The 22,870-nt window shown below is 38.0% G+C and overlaps 1 protein-coding gene across 1 annotated transcript; it reads right to left on the minus strand.

Annotated features, from left to right (window-relative positions):
• Nucleotides 1-13,974: 13,974 nt before the first annotated feature.
• LOC104418271 (ubiquitin carboxyl-terminal hydrolase 4) lies at nt 13,975-22,035 on the minus strand. Its single transcript, XM_018863071.2, has 7 exons — nt 21,564-22,035; nt 20,913-21,026; nt 20,259-20,357; nt 17,889-18,077; nt 17,478-17,659; nt 14,452-14,884; nt 13,975-14,374 (listed from the first exon to the last, which is right to left on the minus strand). Exons 1-6 carry the CDS (start codon nt 21,678-21,680, stop codon nt 14,479-14,481), a joined length of 1,107 nt encoding a protein of 368 aa, XP_018718616.1. The 5' UTR covers nt 21,681-22,035; the 3' UTR covers nt 13,975-14,374; nt 14,452-14,478.
• Between the last annotated feature and the right edge of the window lie 835 nt (nt 22,036-22,870).

Consider the following 22,870-nt stretch of genomic DNA (forward strand, 5'->3'; position numbering starts at 1 on the left):
TTGGATTGAATCTTCTTCCTTTTCTGTTCAGCTTTCAATCTTCTTATCATGAGAGCAAGTTCCTCATTGTCCATATCGTCTTCAGAATCTGTGACATCAAAATCATCATTGGATTTTAATGCAATGGATTTCTTACCTTTAGGATCTTCGTCTTCATTGATTCGTTCCACTTCATAAGACTGAAGAGTTCCAACCAACTCATCGACAGATAGTGACATGATTCTTTGTGTCTCTCTTATTGAGGTCTTTATGTGATTCCAATCCTTGGAGAGTCCACGCAGTAGCTTGTTTACCTTCATGGGATCAGAAATTGGTTGACCTTAATTTTCAAGACCATTCACGATTTCTGTAAAACGACTAAACATGTCAGTTATAGATTCTCCTGATTTCATTTTGAAGACTTCGTATTGACCGAGGAGAATGTTGATTATGGTCTCTTTCACTCGATCAATTCCTTCATAGGTGATATGTAATTTATCATAGACTTCTTTTGCTGTAACACAAGAAGATATTCTGTTATATTCAGTAGGTGACAAAGCACAATATAAAGAATAAATTGCTTTTGCATCAAGAGCTTGTCTCTTGATTATCTCTTCCTGAGTCATTTCACTTGACTCAACGGTTTCTTTTCCTCTCTCTAAGACAGATGCAGCTTTGGGAGTTATTCCTTTTTCTACAACGTCCCATTCCAGAGGATCATTTGATCGTAGGAACGCTTTCATCTTATTTTTCCAGATGTTGTAATCATTTCCATCAAAGTAAGGTGGTCTGGTATTGCTTTGCCCTTCCACCAGCCTTGGAGCTAGCATACTAGCCATGGATCTTTAACTCTAAAGTAAAACACTTCAAACAAAGTGAGTACACAGGCTCTGATACCAATTGATATAGCTAGTATAAGCACCTAGAGAGGGGTGAATAGGTGTAGAAATAATTTCTCGAGATATGAAAGCAATACTAGGCAAACAATAGAAAGGAAGCTCTCCTTTAGTTAACAAAACGAACTATGATCAAAGTAAAGTAGGAAGTAGGGAAGAGAAAATTGAACACAAGGTTTATAGTGGTTCGGCTTATTCCAAGCCTACGTCCACTCTTCTGCACTGACAGCCCACCAGCTGAATTTCACTATGAACAAAAGAGATGTTACAACAATGCTTTCCCTTGATTCCACAGTGTAGATACTCTACCACACTTCCTCAGGGTATCTCAAAATATAGACTCTCTTTTGCATACAAGATTTCGCTCAGTAAATAAATTGACTAAGAGTCAAAGAGCTTTAGACTTTGGAATTCTTCTATCGTGCACTCCTCGAACAACTGGAACGTCTTCCTTTTATACTCCTTTGTGCCATCATACCCGTTGGCACTTACCAAAGAAATTCTTCCAATCCTCCCGTTGGACAGAATCAATTAGGAAGATCATTCAAGCTATTAAAGGAACATGTCGATAGCCCATCAATCATGCTCGCCCATACAATCAGGATCTTGGTTTCCATAAGTAGAACCTTCCAAGAATACTTCGCCAATCATCGGATCTTTAATCATTCTTGATTTGAATAAAGGAATCCGTTATGTCATATCCAGCCAAGAGATCTTCTCCAGTCGATAAGGCCAAATCCTTAATGAAGCACTCAAATCTAGATAGCCTTTCTTCAACGGATTAGAAACTGTCAATGAGAATAGACTTTGAGTCTTGAGTCTGGTAGTCCGGAGGTCTTCAGACTTTAATAATAGAGTCTGCAAATCTTCAGAGTAGACTGATAGAAATGTTTTGTCAGCTTCAAAATATGCCAGAAAGATTTCTCCAACATAATCATTGCTAGATTACCAACTTTCGATCACTGAGTACTCATCAAGCATCAATGAAGGCTTTATCATACACCCCATTCGTGGATTTGCAAGCTTTGTTGCCGCCCTCATAAAAGCAGTGACCTGAATTAGGAAATCTCCTTAGACTAAATTCGGTTCAAGTATTCGGTTTCCTAGTTTGTGATATATATCAATTATGACTTGATTTACTTTGATACATTTGACATTATTCGATTAGGAAGCTTGTTGCATTAAATCATAATAATCAAAAATATTGAACCACGAGACTTCAAATCAGATTTTTTATTATTTTGATTTTCCGTGAAAATTTATGGTTTGTGATGCGTAATTGATTCGCATTAAAATAATATGTCATTAAATTTTCCTAGTTAATTATCCATAGGACATATGTTTCAATGTGTCATTTGATTTTTAATCATTACATACACATCGCATATCATGCATCATATGTCATATCTAGAACTTAGGTCCATAAATATTTCATGTTTAAAGCAACACATGTTGATTTTTAAAACTCATATGGAATTAGAATATTTTTCTTCAATAAAACAAAAAAAATGAAAACAGAATGTTATTTAGGTCATATAGATTTCATAATATGCATGCCATATATTGTGCATTAGTTAATGAGTCACACATTTTAGGTTCAATGTCTTAGTATTCCCCTCATGCAATCTGACCGTAATTAATAATCAAGTTTTCATGCATCATTCAATTTAGTTAAAAAAAATTTGCATTGCATCATCAAGTCACTTTCTTTTCAATAAAAATTATTAAGTCATGTTAGTTTTTATCTATTTAGAAGGAAAACACAAAGGTCATTAGGTTGGTTAATTAATAGGGTTAATTCATAATTAATCCTATTTCATGTCATTGTTATTTCATGTAGGTTGCATATTAAAATAAAATAAAAAATTATCTAAATTTCATTATTTTAAAGAGAAAAATCATAAAAAGAACATGCATGCACATAAAATTACCACGTCGTTCATTATGTAGCACATGCATATTTAGGATCACGTAAATCAGATTGCACATATGTTATGATGGTTCAAGTTATGTCATATGAATTGCATCTCCCATGTCATTAGAACAAAAATCACGCATATTAAATTTAGATTAAGATTGCACATAATTAACATTTAAAAAAATCAAGTGTCATATCATTTAGAAATCATGTTTAGGGCATGCATTTTTAATCAACATTTTGTAAGTTTTTTTAGAGAACAAACCTTAATAAAGTTGTAGTTTGTTATGCGTAAGGTTAGTTATAATTTTTTTTTTTTTACAATTTATCATTTGGGTTTATTGAATATTATTTTGTTGATTGTGCACCTGCATGAACACCATTTGCATGTTAGTAGCTTAGAACAAAATTAATCAAGATTGCTTGCAAAAATATTTTTGAAATTAAAATAAAAATGTATCGAAAGGGCGTTAGATTAATCTAACATAATCATGTCTCTAGACCTATTGAATCTCTTGTTCGCAAAAGTAAAGTATTCTCCCATACATTACTTAGGCTTTTAATCCATCTTAATTGATTAGTGGCGGTTCCAAATTGAGTAAAATTGCATGTTTAAATGGATTAATGTTTTAGTGTCAAGTTGCGATTGGCAAAACTTGGGAGGGTTCGTGTTAAGTCTTTAGACTTAAGTAATCCATTAGCTTTCCCTTGGGTAATTCACCTTTGGGAATGTCACAATAGACTTCTTCAGTGTAGTCCCAACAAATAGTGTCAGAACCAATGGTAAATTGATGGTTCTCAATCTATTATGATGTTTGGTAAATATCTAAAAAATGAAAAATTCCTTTAAGCAACGCAGTTTCCAAGCAATGGATGTTATGTGCACCAACATGGTCCCAATGGCAACCTTCATTGTTTGGTCTAGAGAAAGTTATTAGGGATGAAGGTGGGAGTTGGTTTAAGTTGAGATATGTTGATGAAGAAGAACACCTGAATTTGGGGGGAGTAAACCTCATACTGAGCTCATACATGAGGGGGCTATTGTTGAGGTGCACATGTGAGTTGTTTTAAGTCCCACATCAAAGAGATGATGCATATGGAACAATTAATATACGTTAGTTGGCCCATTACTGATTAATTCAGGTTTTTAAATATATGTGGGTTTAACTAAATATGCTGACGGACTCAGAATTGGATTTCCTCTTAGCAATCTCCGTAGTGAAGGTATAAGCAATGGTTGGTCCTTCCCAAAGAACGATTCATCAATCCCAATCTCATCGCTCTCTCCGTTTGCTTGAACGAGCCATCTCATTGTCGTTTACCGTCAATGTGAGGGAACTTGCGAATTGAGTAAGACACCCCCCCAAACCACCCCCCCCCACCCAAAAATGTTTGAAAATGTTCATCAAACTGGGCGAGGGTTGAATCGTGGAACAAATTGAGTATAGTATTCTATTTTGTGTTGTACACAAATTTTTTTGGTGTAAAATTTGTCAACCAAGCCGCATTTCTTAATACATTCATTATGAGCCTTCCTAGGCAAAAAAAAAAAAAATGAGTCAATTAGACGTGTGAAAAAAGATTGTGCATATTCAAATTTATATTAATCCAATGGAAATTTTAGAAACCTTAAAATATCACACAATATCATCTCCCATTTGTATTTTCTTGATTAGCATATGCTCAAAGTTATCAAAATATTTTAGAATTGCTTATGTACCTAAGATTATTACCATATATTCTTCAAGTGATATTGATAATCAAGAAATTTTTTGTCACGTGTAAAGTTCAACTAGTTAATAATTGGTATAATGATGCACGCTATGTGCCCAATGACCCAATAGAAAACAACTAGCATCTCTTACACACTCAAATAAGATTAAGTAATAAGTGTAGTGAATGTTCTAAAACTTATCACGAAAGTACAATTGAATCATAAAACTCTCAAAAAGTATAATCAAGTTCAAAAACTCAGTACAAAGTGTAATCGACTCCTAAAACTTATAAAAAATGCAATTAAGTCTTAAAGTTTTCAAAAGATGCAATTAACAAAAGAACTTGATTGGACCAATTTAATAAGTTTTAGATTTAATTGCACTTTTTGAAAGTTTTAGAATTCAATTTTTAGGACTTCCAATGCATTTATCCCTAAAATTTTAATCCTTTTATTATGTTCTCTCTTATCTTTTGTGGTATCGTACGTATGATGAGTAACATATTCTGATTACATGCAATGCAAGTGAGCCTTTACTAGTTTCCCTTTCATTTCTCCAGTAAGATTGAAGATGAAATTTAGATTGAAAAAAAAGGATATGATTATTAAAGAATGTGGATCGTATGCCCTTTATGCATATTGCTAAATCAAGTTGGGGGATCCAACATCCTTTGAATTTTAAGCGATCTGTTCGTCATAGCCTAAAATGAAAGTACTATAGCAATCAACTATTCAAGCGATCTATGTTTTGTCAACTCTTAAAATCAATTCTTAAATGCTCTCTACTATCTCCAAAGTATTATCAGTCAACATAATAACCTCAAGACAATTTTGTCAAGCACCATCAAGTTCTTTCTTGTTTTCCGACACTCAATACAAATCTTGAGATATCCACAAAATTTGATATCGTAACATATCCACAAAATTTGATATCGTAACATCTACTAAACCATAAGTCTAATTCCTCAAATTGTCATTAGCCATCGATTAGTCCTCCAAGATTCCCTTATAGTCGAAGATCATCAATTCATCCGCTTAAAAATTGTGTAAGTCAATTCTCATGTAATCTATAAAAATTGTCAACTATATTTCATGGTTTTACAAACTCCTCAAATAGAGGTCATCAAAAACATCATTTAAATAATATCATTTCTAGGACTACTGAATCATTTGCTCTTAGGGCCCGTTTGGTTCAACTTTGGGGAAATGCCCTTGGGAGAATGAAAATACCTTTGAAATAAAGAGGTTTCCCGAAATGCTACACCGTTTGGTAAATTACAATCTCAAGTAGCTTTGAAAAATAATTTTAGCAAAAACACCGTTTGGCAAAACTTGCATTTCTAATTAGCTTTTGCTATTTTTTTTTTTAAGTCTGAAAATAAAATCCGGTGGCCGGCCAACTGCCAAACGGCCAATCTGGCCGCCGGACCGCCAGATCTAGCGGCCTGAGGTCGTGGAGGCCAGATCTGGCCATCGGACTGCCAGATCTAGCCTCCCGACGGCCACATCGGCCACGGACCGCCGCTGATCCGGCCTCCCGACGGCCGATCTCGGCGGCCGAGGGCGTGACCTCAAGCGGCGTCGCCTAGTCGCACGACCCAGCGGCGCCGCCGAGGTCGCGCAGACGCAAGCGGCGTCGCCTGTCACGCGACCTAGGCGGCGCCGCCTAGGTTGCACGGACCCGGGCGGCGTCGCCTGGTTTGCGCGCACGCAGGCGACGCCACCTGGGTCGCAAGTCGCGACACCGCCTAGGTTGCGGTCGCGCCACCCCGGGCGGTGGTCACTGGGACGCGCAACCCCACGCGGTGGTGGTGGTTGCCGGAAAAGCCGAACTCTGAGGCAGCGGGGAAGAAGATGAGCCAAGCGGAGAAGAAGATGAGCCGAACGGAGAAGAAGATGAACAGTGATTTTTGCATTTCTGGAATGCCGAATGCCCAATGCCGCCCTCCCCAGCTTTCAGCATTCAGCCTTCAGAATGCTCATATTTGGGCAAAGGGCCTTTCAAATATTTTGCCAAACACTCAAAATTTCCCCCAAGGGGCTTTGGGCCCCCAAAGCCCCTTGGGAATGCCCAACCAAACACCCCCTTAATGCACGTAAGACATAATCTATAAGATTTATATATCAAAATAGATTTTGTAGGTACATCCAATATTAACAATAAGATAGAGCTCCGCTCCCTCATATTCCTTAGTGCTCTTTAAGAATAGCGAGGAAGAATATCAGATGTTGCTATTCATTCTTCTACGCGGGTAAGTAACTCGTGTACTCACACTAGACAATTAACCGGTTCAACTATGGCACTTGCAATTCAAAGAAGCTATATTCAGTCGAAATTCACTGAAAAAGTACTTTTAGAAAGGGTTCTAAAAAATCATCACGTATCCATCGGTACTTCATCTGCAAATGGCAAGGATAAATCGATCTGATCAATCATTGATGTAAAGATCATACTGTTCAGGCGACGGTCATGAAAACTAATCTTTTCACTGGGCGACGAACCAGCTAAGAGCCTATCGTGAAATGGTTTTCGATTGCCCTTCTCTCAGCCACAGTCATGGGTTCCAACTTTCTCTAAACATTCACATCTCTTTTGCTGCTACCATAACAGAACTAAAGCCTCTTTGCTTTGACAACCATTTCTGCACCAGTGCTTTTCATAGGAGAAAATGGAGGTCTAATTCAGTATTGATGCACACTCTCAAATCACTACACTGAACTAGCCCACTTCAAGCATCTCTCTCTCTTTCTTAAGCTATATACACGTCTGGCAACTAGAATCAAAATCTTACCCGAAATGACAATTTCGGAAGGGAATGAGAGTCACAACTGGAGAAAGCATTGAATTCTTTTCCTTTCGGTGATATTCTCACTCTGATTGAGATCTTATTATCGGTCCACGCCGTGTAATTTAACTGGTCCCCATCGAGGTATTTTTGGGAGGGAATGTAACAAACAAATGGAATATCATTGAAGCCAAGTGAACAAAGTCAATAGCACTCAAGGATTAAAAAAAAGAAAGCAAAGAAAGAAAGAAAGAACCCTATATTTGGCGGCAGTCATTGACTCTTCCTCATGAGGGCATCTTTCACAAGTTGATATCTTCCATGGCATCGAGATCCGTTCGTGCACACAAAAGGAAAACGAAGAATCGAAGGATTAAGAGGACTAATTAGTCTGCTTGCCAAGAATTCTCTCACTAAAAGAAGGAAGCATAAAATAAAATTCAACTCAACGCTAGTCAAGAATCCAAATTCAAAACAAGAGCCTTTGGTATCAGATATTGTGCTGCTTCTGATGGAGAGAGGTCAGAATCATTCCAAGTGGAGGTATCGTGAGGGTCTGGAACAGAGACGCCCATAAACCCATTCTTGAGGATAAGAGTTGTGGGTATAGGAAATTAAATTATCTCTGAATTCAAGCTAAAACCTACATGGCTAGCTTGGCCATCTGGACCCGAATAGTACCATTATTTTGCAAGATTTGTCAATTATGTCTTTTTTCATCACTCATATCTAGTATCGGCTCATTCAAGCGGTTCTGGCAAAGAAGTAAATTCTTGGTGCAAAGTCTGGTCATAAAGGACCTCATTAAATTATTTTATTAAGAATTTTATGCCAAGAAATAATATGATATAGTTCATTGCCAAGCTGGTTTTCGGTTCATGAAATGCATTGCAATTTGAAAGTTGCACAAGGCTCACTCTTTTGTGAAATGCAACTAAAGCCCAGGAATATTGATTTCAACCCTAGTTGCCTCAAGGAAAATGTCATTCGATGATGCTGATAAATACCAGATTGAGAGATACATCGATATCTTCTCCTAGGTTTTCGGCAGGCATTTTTGCTCAGGTCAGTGAACATTGCATACTTGTAAGCCTTGCGCTTATAAAAAGAATAGATCCTAAGATGGGGAGCTTAATCACATATGAGTGTTAAGAATCATTACATGCTTATGGAAAAAAGGACGCATTAAAATGGGAAAATTTGGATGGCGCAAATTGACTTATGGAAATCTTTCTAAAGTAAAGGTGGGCTTTGGAATCTGATCCCATTTTCGGTTCCATACCCTATAAATACAGACATGAGTGCAAGGGAAAAATTGAAGCATTGGACTTGAGTAGGAGAAGAAGAGAGACTGACATGAAGACAAGAGTCTCATTTGGTAGCCAAGGATGACTTGCCTGTGCCGAACTCGATCTATTCGACCTGAACTACGTGTTTGAGTAGTTCGTGTTGGTTTCAGGCAGTCTCCTTGGCTAATCAGAAAGTCTCTTATCTTTTATGTTAGGCTTCTTCTTTCTTTTAAAGGCAACTAATCCTAGAAGATAAGAATTTGTCAGTTCTTTTTATTCATCACACCTCACACTGATAGGCATTGGAATGTTTTTGTGAGGAAGAGAGGCCTTACACGATATGATGAGTCTTGTTTGTTAGCCAAGGATGACTTGCCTGCTTCTTGCATGAATGCTTCAATTAGGGTCGATGTTCTTGTTGATCGATGCTTATGATTGCAAGGTGACGAGACAGGTCATCCTGGCTTATCTAACATGCTCTTCATTTTCATGTTAGGCCTTCTCTTCTTCTTTGAAGGCACCTACCTTTCTTGGGCCACAGGTGCATGGGAAGTCAGCACAAGAAGGTCTATCAAAGTTGTGGATGGCTTATGTTAACATGAAATATTGAAAAGGAAAGGAAAAATGAAAATTAGTTTTGGAGGTTTTGCTATTTGGAGAAAGAACACTCTATTGTGCAGGTTTCGTTATCGAAACCATCTTTTGAGGGATACTTCAGCGCATGGCTAGGTGCAGGTGATGATACCATTGAGAATGTGTAGTTATATGCACTTTCCATGATACATGCAAATCGACAGTATTTCACCGAGGAGTCTAAACATCTGATTACTCTCCGAGTGTTGTATACTCTCCCAGTTTGGATTTTGCAAGCACACACTATACAACCATTCATGATACCAGTTCCTGAAGTTCTCTTAAAGATTGATACCTTGCTTTTACATCAAGTCAGCATTGGCCTAAGTTTCACTTCCTATCATGTTTATGCCTTCTTTTAACAATTCCATAATAAAAAGAATCGCTCGACTTGGGCATGATCTAAATGTTGACAAATATATAAGAACCTTGATCGTACCACTCGTAGTTTTTAATTTAGATGTTTTAGAATAACTCACTCCAATATATATGCCAAACTTGCTAAAGTTTTCCATACTTCCGATAATGGGAAATCGGGAAAATACCAAAATATACCTCACTTTTTAACCAAACAAAACTCATTTAGCATCTCGCTCAAGATTTGTGTGGTGTGGTTTTTGGTTGGTTTGTATGGGTGAGGGAATTATGGATTTGGGAAGGGATATTTTGGAAAAAAAAAAAAAAAACCGTTTCCTAAATAGGGGTATAAAGATAATTAACGTGAAAGTGCGAAGTACTCTCACTAAAGGCAAAACTCATGTATATATTTAGCATTTTCATAAGAAGAGGAACATGAGTGGTTAATAGGTGAAATTTGAGTAACGATTTTGGCATTTCCATTAGAAAATTTGAAGAAACAAAAAAAGACACATAAATGAAATGCTTGCTTGCTTACCCAGACTCTGCATTCATTAATTGGTCTCTCTAGATCCTGAATAATTCTCTGAGAAAAGCTTGGACAGTTGAAGTCCCCACACGTAGCAGGAATTCAATCGTTCTTACTAATCATGAGAAATGCTACATACATATAAGTGATGGCTGGTCCTTTCCAAAGAATCGCTCATCAGTCCTAATCTCATCGTTCTCTCCTCTCGATCATCGCCATGTGCACTTGATCATGGGGTGATCCTAGCCGGATTGACCTAATGAGCGATTGATGAGATCCACATAAATCGGATCTATTGATAGTGTGAACAAGAATTTTCTTATGAGATATTGGTCGATAACTTTCGTGGAAAGGCATTTGAAGTTAAAACTCCAGAAATAAAACATACGGATAGCGACAATGTCGTTATGTCCATGCAGGGAACAAATGCTCAATTCACTCGGAGAACATGTTCTAGAGTGACATGCTACACCAATTAAGAGCGACATTCATGATATTATCAGGTTGATGTAGTCAAAGTTTGAAGAGATGGAACGCATAGGTAAATAAATTCAATTTGAGTTCAACTTCAAAATTATCTAATTTCTAGCTGTAACATTACTTGAAGCTTAATGATTTTGTGATTTGAATCACAAACTTCATTCGCTCTCTTAATCATCGGTGATATATAAATATCCAATTTAAATGATAGTTTAACACAATCTTTTTGGATTGGGAAAAGTACCAAAAAAGTCCTAAACCTATTACATTGATACCAATTCAGTCATAAACTTTTCAATTGGACCAATTCAGTCCTAAACCTTTTAATATTTGTACTAATTCAGTCCATCCAGTCAATTTTAGCCTACCGTCGCTGACATGGATGTCGATCGGTAGCTGGACGCTAACATAGCAATTTTTATAATTTTTTTATTATTTTGTCAAATTTTTTATTAATTTTTTTCCTTTTATTTTCCGCCTTCTTCCCGGCAAGGGCCACCAGCCTCCGATGAGGCTCGCCGCCACCGGGTGAGGGCCGTGAAGCCCTCGCTTGCCGCCGGCGAGGGTCGCAGCTTTCGCCTGGCCTCTCCTAGGGCCGCCGGCGAGGCGGCTTCTCCCGATCCGGCCGCCAGGCTAGCCTCACCCACGGCTAGCGAGGCCATGGCGGCCATCACCGGGCGAAGGCAAGGGCCGCGAAGCCCTCGCCCGCCCGCCGGTGAGAGTCGCAACTCTCGCTCGGCCTCACCCGGGGCCGCGAGCAAGGCGACTTAGCCCAGATCTGGGCAAGGCTAGCCTCGCCCTGGCCTTGCCCTAAGTCCCCAACGCCTCCTCCGCTGTCAACCCCGAAGCTTCTTGACCTCATCATCACCGCCCTCACCTCCACGAAATCCCAATTCAAGGCCCTGGACCCCCACCTCCTGTGCCTCACACCGCCGTTCCTCCACCCGATCTTCACCTTCGAAACCCTAGCCCGCCGCCCCAACAACCGAGGGCTTCGCGGCCCTCACCTCCACCCTGGTGATGGCCGCCATGGCCTCCCCAGCGGCCCTAGGAGAGGCCGAGCGAGGGCCGCGACCCTTGCCGGCGGCAAGTGAGGGCTTCGCGGCCCTCGCAAGAAAGCAGAAAAGAAAAGGAAAAAGAAAAAATTAATAAAAATTTCGAAAAAAAAACCATTAAAAAATCATAAAAATTGCCACGTCAGCATCCGGCCACCGGTCGACGTCCACATCAGCGCCGGCCGACCAAAATTAACTGGATGGACTAAATTAGTACCAATATTAAAAGGTTTATGATTGAATTGGTCCAATTAAAAAGTTTATGACTGAATTGGTATCAATACAATATGTTTATGACTTTTTTGGTACTTTTCCCAGTGATTCTTTGGTGGATGGATCTACTGTTTAAAGAGAGAGAGAGAAAGTTTCCTATATAAATTTAGGGAGACAGACAAGGAGTGTGAAATTGACCTTAAGAACTCCTACTTTAACACCGTGTCAGATTTTATGAAATCTCTATCAATTATTCTAAGAACTTATGTTGTTAGATAAAACCGTGATTTAATGTTTAAATATTCTAATAGTTGATGAGTGTCAAAAAATAAATATTGGTAAAAATAATTATTGTCATCTCATTATTAAATAATTTGAAGTATAGAAATAGGATTTCACATTTTGGTAATTGATCAATGTAGACTTAACTCAGCCCCAGAAGAAACCTAGTTGCTTTCTCATTATCATGTTGAAAATATCCGGAAAAGACGTGGTTTTAGGGCCGTGAATCATGAAAGCAGCTTGGGCCTCACCTAGCACATCAGCTCCATGTTAGTTGTTCACGTTCTTTGCAATAACAGCAATGAGAACTTTCAAATGGATAGACGTATCATAATTTGTTCTTTGATTTTTCCCTTGTTCGATTTGATTTTTATGTCACTTGTTTAGATTGTTTATTTATCTCATAGGGTTGAGTTGCTGATCAGTCTGGCATATTAGCCGATGAAGCATTTATCATCAATGTGAGGGGACTTGTGAATTGATCATGAGTAAGACCCCTCCCAAAATGCTCAGAAATGAGTAGAGTATACTAATTTGTGTTTTTTTTTTTTTTTTTTTTTTGCTAAAAAAAATACTAATTTGTTTTTTTTACAAAATCCGTTGTTGGTAAAATTGGTCAACCAAGGCCAAGCCACATTTTCGAATATATCTGTCCTGGGCTTTCCTGGGCAAAAAAGTTGAACCCAATGGCAACTTTAGAAAGCTCAATACAAGTTCATATGTTTTCACAGATAATATCATGTGATATCATCTAACACATATTTTTTTCTCAATTAGCTTATGCTAGTGGATCCCAAATACAACCAAAAACCAAAAACTGGGCTGGACCGACCCGAAAATCAGTCCAGTTCCCAAATTCTGGACTCCTTGATAAGAACCAAACCGAATCAAATCAGACCAATTCCTGGGTAAGAACCAAACCGAATCAAATCGGACTAGGAAATATGAAACTGAAGACCAAACCAAGAACCAAATAGTCGGGACCGAACCAAGTTAACCCTAAAATTGGTTTTATTTATGGATCTTTTCGCCCATTTCCATAATAGTAATATCAAACTTTCAAGAATTTGAGACATCAATTCATTGCTACTGTTATTCAATATGTAATTCCACTACTAGAATTAATTTTAAACTTGCTCTAGTGCGGATGGAGATACGTACCCATTAGAATCCACCTGCAACATACATGCATGACATTTAATTTTAAATTTTCTGTTCTATTCTCTCGTTTATCTTTCAAAGTATCATACATATGACGATAAATATATTCTGATTCTTACATTGGACTAAATGTATAGGTTCCTCTCCAAATTCCCCAGATGCCTTTTTCAAAGTATCAACACAAGCAATACAAGTGAGCCTCTACTAGTTTTCCTTCCACATCTACAGAAGACAGAAGATTTTGGTTTTTGACAAAATTGAATGATTCCAAATCGGATTAATGGATCTCCCATATAAAATACATGGAGAATTTATAGCTTCTCTTGAATGAAACGACATCCAACGCAATGATTTCCGTGAAGAACAAAGCTGACTGAATTTGATTTTGGTGTGTATAGATGATCAGAAAGATATCAGATGAACAGCACATAAGTTTGATAATCTAATTTGGACTTAACCCTCTAATCTTTAAACGTCCTCAAATCTATCTCGATTCTTGAAGACTAGCAACATAGGAAAAACATGGAGGTTTTGATACGTTAACCTAGTACTAGTGCCTCTAGTTAAACACTCCCACGCAGAAAATGTCTTCTAACACTTGAGCCATAAAAGGTGGAAGATGCAACAAGTGCAATACATGTCTTGCACTGTGGAGTTTGCCAAAACAACCTTAATTTGGCTGTAAAAATAAAAGACTAAGGAAGCCCAGGTTTATTGCTACAACTAATCACTTGAGCTTTTTCAACACCTACTCAACAAATGGCATTAATCTTGCACCACCCACCGGAAGATGTCAATAAACATTTTGCAGCTCATAAAGTACAACGCCCGAAAGCTCAAGAGAAAACCCAGAATCAGAATGGCCATGTACTACATTTTACTCTAAAATGATGGCAAAATCAACAGCAAATTACCACCTGGGTAAAATTCTTTCAAAGCCAACATATACAGTGCTGTTTCCCCCTCTTATTAGTAAGAAAAAAGGGACAGTGTGCTTCCACCATAAGCTGTACACGGACCATCAAAGTATACACTTTCCAGGACCCATCTTTTATCTCAATGATAGCTGGCGAACCGATTCCCTGAGAGGTTGTAAAGGAGGGCAAAGACCAATAAAATAGGACATAAAATAACAAACAGGCCAGAGTGGTTAAATTACCTAATTAGGGATACTAATTCCCTCTTCTCAACTCATATGCCCGTTGCCAAGTCTCTCGTAGAACAAGATGTAACCATGATCTGTATTACTCGAATATTCCTGTGCCGATCCAAAGAATGTCTGCACTGCGGACTCGTCAATCATCTCTACATTTTCGTCATCAAAAAATAACCAGTGGTTGTGGCTCTTCACCAGGCTAACATAGTGGCCATGGTTCGGCCCACTTCCAACATGGACAACCACAGCAAACAAGGAATATTCAGAATCTGCATCTTCTACAGTGTTACTTAGCTTCAGCTCCAGTGGAAACACAACGCGATAAGATAACTTCTTGTACCGACCGAGCTGCTCAATGTACTTAAACCTCTTCAGATGGATGACAAGGATTTGAGGTGGCTTTTTTATCTTCATCCTCTTCTGAGCTTCTTGCAAGCTGCAAGCAATTTAAGGGTTCAGACAACCAAGAAGCCTCTAAGAAGGGGATAGCGATCAGAGAGAAACATAGCATTTTCAGCATCATCCATGCCCATTTAAGTTAGAATGCAACTGCAATTAAGCAAATTTGCCAGGTGTAAGGGGAAAATCTTGCTAAGAAAATACATGTTATCACCCACTGGGATTCTACATTAAGCCAAAAAAAAAGATAAAAAGACAGCCATGTCCTCTACGGTCTCACATATTAGAAAACTCAATCTAGAATGCAAACTATGTCAAGCTAGCAGACAGTTTCCCTCTACCTAACAAGTGCCTTTATCGGCTTCCATGTCACTGATTTTTGTGTCTAAAGCTGATACCGCAATTAGCTACTATCAAAATAGCAGAGATCTCAAATGCCATAAACCATATTCTGCAGCCAAATCCCTTAAGAGCTCTCATGATCTATCTATAGGATCGATGAATTAAAGTTTGAATCCCCAAAATTCGAACTTATTAGACCCAGGTGCAACTGCTGTCCGAGAAACTCAACATATCTTCACAAGGATACATTTCCTTTTTTTCTGAAATCTGCACTAACACTTATTTCAGTTAGCCATGCATAGAACTGATGTGCCACAGAAGTTTATAAGAAACTTCGGAAATTTGAGAAGAAGAATGCTAGACAACCACTGAACATAATATCAATAGAAAAATAATATATAAACCAAACTAATGGCTGAAAAATAATTGCTCATTCAGTTTCTAACTGTAAAGTCACCTTCATTTCATGTAAGTTGCTTTCCAGTTAGAAGAGATTTTCCCTGGAAATAATTTCCAACCAAAAGCAACTTCAATTATGGTTTCAATGTTTTCCATGCGAAACAAATGATGAAGTTGTACCACACTATCATAAAAATGCCCATGCCTAGTTACAGGTGGAAAGAGCAGTTATTGGCAGACTCAACTGGTGATCGCCAGCCACCATAATTGTGGTGGCAGTGAAGGCAGTCAGCCCAAAGTGGTAGCTGTGGCAGACAAAAGTACTAATGACACTGGCGATAAGTAATATACATAATTTTGAAAGCTATAGGGAGTTTGCCAGAATGAATAGCAGGAAAAAAATGCACATGATCTCTCGAAAAAAAAAATGTGAATTAATCAGCCATATTCTCTGGACAGCTGGTTGGTAAAACATATAAGGTCTGGTTTATAAATAATTATATCTCATTGTAACTGAGAGCCAAACTGGAGAAGACAGCTAGCCAGGAACCTTGCTTCTAGTCAAGCAACATAAAAAGGAGAAAACTCACATCATCTTACTAATTCTGGTTCATTTGGAAGGAAATCACATATAAATATTAAAGAGCACCAAACATTCAAGAGAGTATTCTCGTTTTTGTGAAGAACTAGACAATAAGCAAACAGGAAGAGACTGTAGTATATACATCATAGCAGAAATTTGGAGAATTCTCAAAGCCTCAAATTTAAGAGTGAGAAGCCACAAATCTATGACATCTTTCTCCAACCTAAGAATCTTTTAACATTTACCATATTATATCAAGCGATTCCCCACACAAGATAACCCACAGAAGCAACAGAACGTAACCTCTTCTTATATAAATAACACTTCCCAAAGTAAAAGAATAGTAACTTTGTGTACAAAGAAAATGTACGCTGGGAGGTTATAAGAAGAAACAACACATCAAAATAGACAAATTTTATATAAATGACGTGTTTAAAGCAAAGCACCAGAGAACCATTGTGAGTACAAATTGCAGTTAACAGCAACTAAGCACCATCTTAATGAAATAACTAAATCCCAAAATGGAAAGAAAACTTAATGTGAGCATTTAACAAATGAAAGAGTTGAAAAATAGAACTAAAAGCAAGCATAAACATAACATCCTTAGACACATGTCATCTAGAAGTACATAGACCTGACATGGTCCTCACACCAAAAAACTCCGACATGATTCACACTAACTCTTTCTTTGCCACTAGATTTGACTATCAACAACTATACATTGCTACCAGAGTCACTTGCTATACAAAGTATGATAACAAAGTCAGCACATCATCTTCCTGAAGAAGCCAAACAGAAAATGACGCAAGTTGTATGAGTTTCAGGAAACAACGTTTGTGTTACATCTTCCCTAAACTAGACAGTGTGATGTGAGATATGACTCAATCTATATCGACCTAATTGACATGTCCTTTCATTTTTCCTAATTTAGCAAGGCAAATCTTACATCTCAGAACTGCATGATATTGGGGGAGGATAAAAAAGAATGATCTTCTTAATTGGCCACTGATCATGCTACTAGCCAAGAGACTACAAATAAAATCAAGCTTTCAGTACGTTGAAATCTACACATTTCATATGGACTTAAACACCAGAATTAGCAGATTGCTTGAATTGCAACCCATGGCAAAGCAATAAGGAAAGCATAAGAAACTTGAAAGGCCAAGGCAGGCCATAATGCCAGAAACAAGGAATAGGGACTCCATTGCCCCTCCATTAAAAATAAAAAAGTTACAATCCTACTAGAAGTATAATAATGATGGTCAAGTACTAAAAGAACTGGTATGAGCCAGTACAGAATACGAACCTGCAGCATTTGTCACAGAAAAATTTGTCCTCAGCATTTAATGTTTCCGTTGAGCTAAAGTTTTTTAGACAGCTTGTTATTGAACTATTCTGTTCAATATCAAGACTCAAGTCAAAGAAAGTTTCATCTCTTGCAGTTACCGTCTCGCACCGCAGACACCTTGTCTCATTTGTAAGTATTCCCTAATTGACAAACACAAGTAAAAGCAAAATTCTTGTATGAGTTTAGCAGAATAATAAATAAAAGTGTAGGCATGATCATGAGCCTCAGCCATCAACAATTATACGAGGATGACCACACAAGTTATTACAGAGAACAAAGCAGTCACTTTCTGAAGTCTTAATCATCCTCATAGAATTTAATGTAAAATAAAAAATCCAAAAGCAAATAAATGAAACCAGCTGAAAGCACCTGAAAATTCTTGTGCACCCAAGTATCTAATTGCTCCTTCGGGCCGCCGTTAGCATGGGCATTCTTAGGCCCATTTGCAGTCTTCTCAGCAGGTGATGATGTTTCTTGATCATTTTTTGCAGCTTGAGCCTCTTTCTCCAAAGTGTCCACAATTTCATTGAGCAGAAAGTTCAAAAACTCATGTGCATCCTGCCAAAAACAGTGACTTTGGCATTTCAGATGAACACGTTTCCAAGAGAATAATGAGATAGTTACAAGGAGTAGCAACATAAAAAGGAAAACGGCATTGCTGACTCATGACTATCTTCAGCAATACTGATAACAAATTGGCATGCACTTAATCAACAGGAATGCTAATTGGCCAAATACTTGCACTACGTTCAAAGCATGATGAGGAAATGAATATACATCATCTCCAACACAAATTCTAATGCTATGATGAATTGCATATATTAAGCTTCTTCCAGCAATGGTTATAATAATGGGTATTTTGGAAGAGACACTAACTCCACTAATATGAAAATGGTTGAGGAATTATCAGACACCATACTCCTCTCTCAGATTTTTCCCAAAACCAAACAGAAACACCAGAAATATTTACTCTTGAGAGGAGATATAACCATCGCTTTGTAAAGCTCCACTATCTTGCCTGTCCACAACAATGAAAAGGCAGCAAAAGAATTATTATTAAATGTCTTCTTTTTCCTGAGCATTCATGAAGTTCGTTCCACACGTACAGCTCCTTCCTGATACAACTGGAAAGATTCTACTGAGAAACTATCATCAAATTTAGAAATAGTAAACATTCTCCATCCCACAAAACTGTATAAGATCCCTTTCTTTATGGTCTTTTCTTGCTTTCTTCTTTTGAGGGCCAATGAGAAATAAATGGCTCCAAGATGCAGTTGATCACATTAGATCTTGTTTGTTTGATGAAATAAATATTTTGTCCTGTAACTGCGCTCTTGTGGTTTTGAGCTCTTATTTTGCACCCCCACACAACCCCCCAAAAAAAAAAAAAAAAAAAACTTTTCTGGTGCCCTAATAGTAGCGTATCTTTTAGCTACCACCAAAAACGAAAAAGGGATGCAGCCTACCAGTTCAAACTAGTACACATTCATCTTAAATACTGATCATCTTACCTATCTTTCATAAATGAGGACTGTTACATTGACCCCTAGCTCATAAAAGAGTCTCAAATCAGATGATGATTCTACTCTTAGTCGGATTAGTACTCTTTATCTATCATGATTTGAGTACTAGTGGGAACTTAATAACTTTCTGTTTCCTTCTACATAGGATATTGTTTACAGGTACTAGTAGGAAAATCTATAGGCATAGTAAAATTCCTCCAACGGCCTAGGCCAAGACAGTTTCTCCATCCGCAGTCTAGAAACCCCACTATAGCCCATGCTTCCTAAAAATTATTCTTCCCTAACAGTTGGCTCTAAATGCATACTAAATTCCTTATCAAGAGAGAGAAAAACCAATGCTAGTTCTTTAGTTATCCTCTAGTTGCACAGAAAGTAGCTGAAATACCAATGAAGTCAGCAGCTTTGCCAATAAGAGATGGGCAATCCAGATAAGAATAAATATAATGTTTTCTAAAGCTACACCAATCAATTCTCAAACAGAAGGTACTTTCAAATAATCACCCATCTATGCCAAACAATCACTCACCTAAAATCCCTTCCGAATGCAGAACAACAACATTGGTTTAGCTATTCTTATATCTAACCATTCTGTCAACAAATCTAATAAGCCAGCTATTTCATGGAAGTTGTCCAATGAATTACCAACACAATCATTCCATTCAATGGGTTCCATTCCCACTCCTGACCCTGAAGCTTGTGTAAAAGGCATGAAAAATTCAATTCTAACTCCCAAATCCCGGATTAAGTCTCACCCACCTGGCCACCTTAGATCTCTAATCAAAGAATATCTACACAGTAATTTCTTTTATTGAAAAACAATCCATTGAGAACTATAGCCCTTCCCTATTAGAATGTGAATTGTTCAGATGTCTGGATTGTTAAGCCAAGGACCTACCGGATTAGATTAAGTTTTATCAAAACAGAGCAATCCCTAAGGAGCTTGACAATTTCCATGTATCAAGTAAGTAGCAAGAAAACTTAGTTTAGCTAGAATTGATCATAATATTATGCTCAATGCTCTCTTGTTTCCCATACCAGACATCACAACCAATGTCTACTATTTTGCCTTCTACACCGATGTGTCCACTGTAGATCAAGAATGGAAAAGATTGAAGATTTAGCTCTGAAATTCCTAACAAGGAGGAACTTTAACGAATGCAGTTTTCCCCAAAGAACATGTTTGGACCACAAAGAACAAATAAGAAATCACAGCAACCTGGTGCATGTAGCTTCGGAACAGCTCATTTTGTTTCTTTAATCTTTGGACAAAACGTTTCGGAGCAATGACACCGGTTTTCTTCTTTTGTGAACTTATCTGCATATCAAAAGTAATCACCATAAGCTTAGAGCTAGAGTTAGAATAGGTATTAAAACAATGGGAGCGATACTCGGGGAGAATAGGATGCAAAAGAAACACCACGCAAACCCTACATAAGCGGAACAAAAAAATAAAAATAAAAGATATAGTATATAATGTCTTAATATTAGGAATAACTATAATTTAATGGAGAATTAGAAAGATAACGCAGAAGATTTAAAATATTAATTAAAAAAAAAGCAGAACTTCACGAGGGGAAAATGAACTTGAAAACATCTGTTGACAATTTAAAAGTCACTTCTTCATAGTTCATACGTCCACAATGGAATTAACAAAGATTTTAAGAAAATCATCAAGTACCATCAATGATTACACACACCACAAAGTAAAACTACATCCATAAGTGATTAGCACATACACAATCGATCACTGTCTGAGCACCAATAGCAACGCAGAAGTTTCAAATGGACACCAAAAGCAGAACAGACAATTACCCTAATAAAACTACAGCAACACAGCAGGTAAGAAAATAAAGCTAAGAGAATTTCACACCTGCGTAAATAGGTCTGCAAGGCACGCTAACAGGTTATCTTCATCTCCAAGGCTTTTGTTATTTGCATAGTAATCGAGCAGTTGGTCTCGAAAGGGCACGCAAAAATAGAGGGCCTGCCCAGGAATTGGAGAAACAACAATGAGCAAAAATCGCTGTAAACGCAAATTTAGAAAATCTAATGATCAAACTCCATAACAAAAGTCAGATGTAATCTAATGAACACCCCCCCAAAATCTACTTCCCCACAACAGATAACTTGCGGAATGCACATCAGATGACCAAACAGAACAACACGCGGCCGTCTCCTGAAAAATTCCCAATAGGGTAACCATCCAACCATCAGAAGAGCCACATGATTGACATAGCTTAAAAATCCATCCTAACCAGCAATCAACTCTACGACCACCCTTCACATCTCCGCAACACAAAAAGAACCTCCTCGCAAGCAATCGACTTTACAAACAACGAAAGTCAAACCAGACCCAAATCAACAAAAACCAAACAAAACCCATTTCACAATCGACCCGAAACAACCCAATTCCGGCATCATCATCATCATCATCCGCCGAGGCGGCGGCGGCGGCAGCGGCCATCATCGGATTGAGGGAGAAGAAAGAAAGAGGGAGAGAGGGAAAAAAACACAACCGGACCTGCAAGACGCTGTTGCAGTAACAGGTGTTGCCGAAGTTCTCGAGGCCGAAGTAGCGCTCGCCCTCGGGGAACGAGTCGCCGAGGGCCTTCTCGAGCTTGGACCCCGCCGCACCCATGACCCTCAGACCCCGAATCGAGAGCAGGCGGAGCTGGGAGAGAGGATGAGCCGCCAGGGGTGTCGTCGTCCCTCGATTCCCCGCCGCCCCCCAACAAAACCCGCCGATTCCCTCCACGAATCCCCGCCTCGCCGCGACACGGGCGCCGCACAAGGAGACAAGCAAACCTTTGTGGGTTTTCTTAATAGGATCGAATCGAATCGAACCCACTAATCAAAATCGCAGCTTGGCTTCCATGGCCGCGGATTCGTCGCCGTTCGTTGTTCCTCGGCTTTGCCTGCGTGTCTGGATTTGGGGGTTTTATGTCTCTGTCGTGAGGAGGAGGAGGAGGAAAAGAGTATGAAAGAGAGGGAGAGAGAGAAGGGAGAGACGCTTCTTCCAAAAATTGGAGTAATAGAGAAAAATTATATTCGGTTTTCTTTTTTTTTTTCTTTTAAGGAATTTTGATTGAATTGATAGAGATCTCTCTATTGTGCTGGCAAGTTGAAGGAGAAAAAATAAAAAAAAAGTTGGATTTCTAGGGTGTTGAAAAAAGTTAATTGTGGAATGCTTGAGTAATTAGTATGAAAAAGGATATATATCTTGCGATTTGTATTTTTCTTGGGATGATTGTCGTGTGATGAAAAAGATTCGGATTTTGATATCAATACTATGTAAGAAATAATATATAATTATTAATCTATATATTTACTCGAGTACGATATTTGAAAAAAAAAAGAGTATTAGAGAATACTTGAGGAACGAAAAGAGAAAGATTTGGGATCCTTTAAAAATAGGAGTACGTGATCACTTTACATAGTATTATAAATCAAATATTTTTTTGATAAGTGCTGTTATTAAGAATATTTTTTCGACAGAAAAAAAATTAAGAATACTTTTTAACATAACTTTAGAAAGGCAATACGTTTAAAACTCAGTGAGCTTTTGCCATCAGCTCACGAGTCTTGTTAAGATAGGGAGCTTGGAAAAGTATATATGATTCGGAACCAAAAGACCAATTGCGTGTAAAATAAAGATAGTCCATCCATGAGAATGTGTAAAGTTGAGATGATTGTCTTCGTGGTAGGTGAATGAGAATCCACTATGTCTAGCTTGAAAGGGAAAAGTAGAAAAGAAAAAGTCAAATGTCTAGTCTGTTTTGTATAAATTTGATAGCATCGAAAAATTCTTTGAATAACGTCAAGAAAATT

The sequence above is a fragment of the Eucalyptus grandis genome, chromosome 9 (assembly GCF_016545825.1).
Source record: "Eucalyptus grandis isolate ANBG69807.140 chromosome 9, ASM1654582v1, whole genome shotgun sequence".
In the NCBI taxonomy this organism is placed as follows: Eukaryota; Viridiplantae; Streptophyta; class Magnoliopsida; order Myrtales; family Myrtaceae; genus Eucalyptus; species Eucalyptus grandis.

Bases quoted from the DNA above. Each gene is read 5' to 3' on its own strand.
- LOC104418271 (XM_018863071.2), bottom strand. From the start codon at position 21,680: ATGGGTGCGGCGGGGTCCAAGCTCGAGAAGGCCCTCGGCGACTCGTTC. The intron at 20,358-20,912 runs GTGTGAAATTCT...TTTGATATGCAG, and splicing joins TTGCAGACCTATTTACGCAG to ATAAGTTCACAAAAGAAGAA. The intron at 17,660-17,888 runs GTGCTTTCAGCT...TTTGTCAATTAG, and splicing joins GGGTGCACAAGAATTTTCAG to GGAATACTTACAAATGAGAC.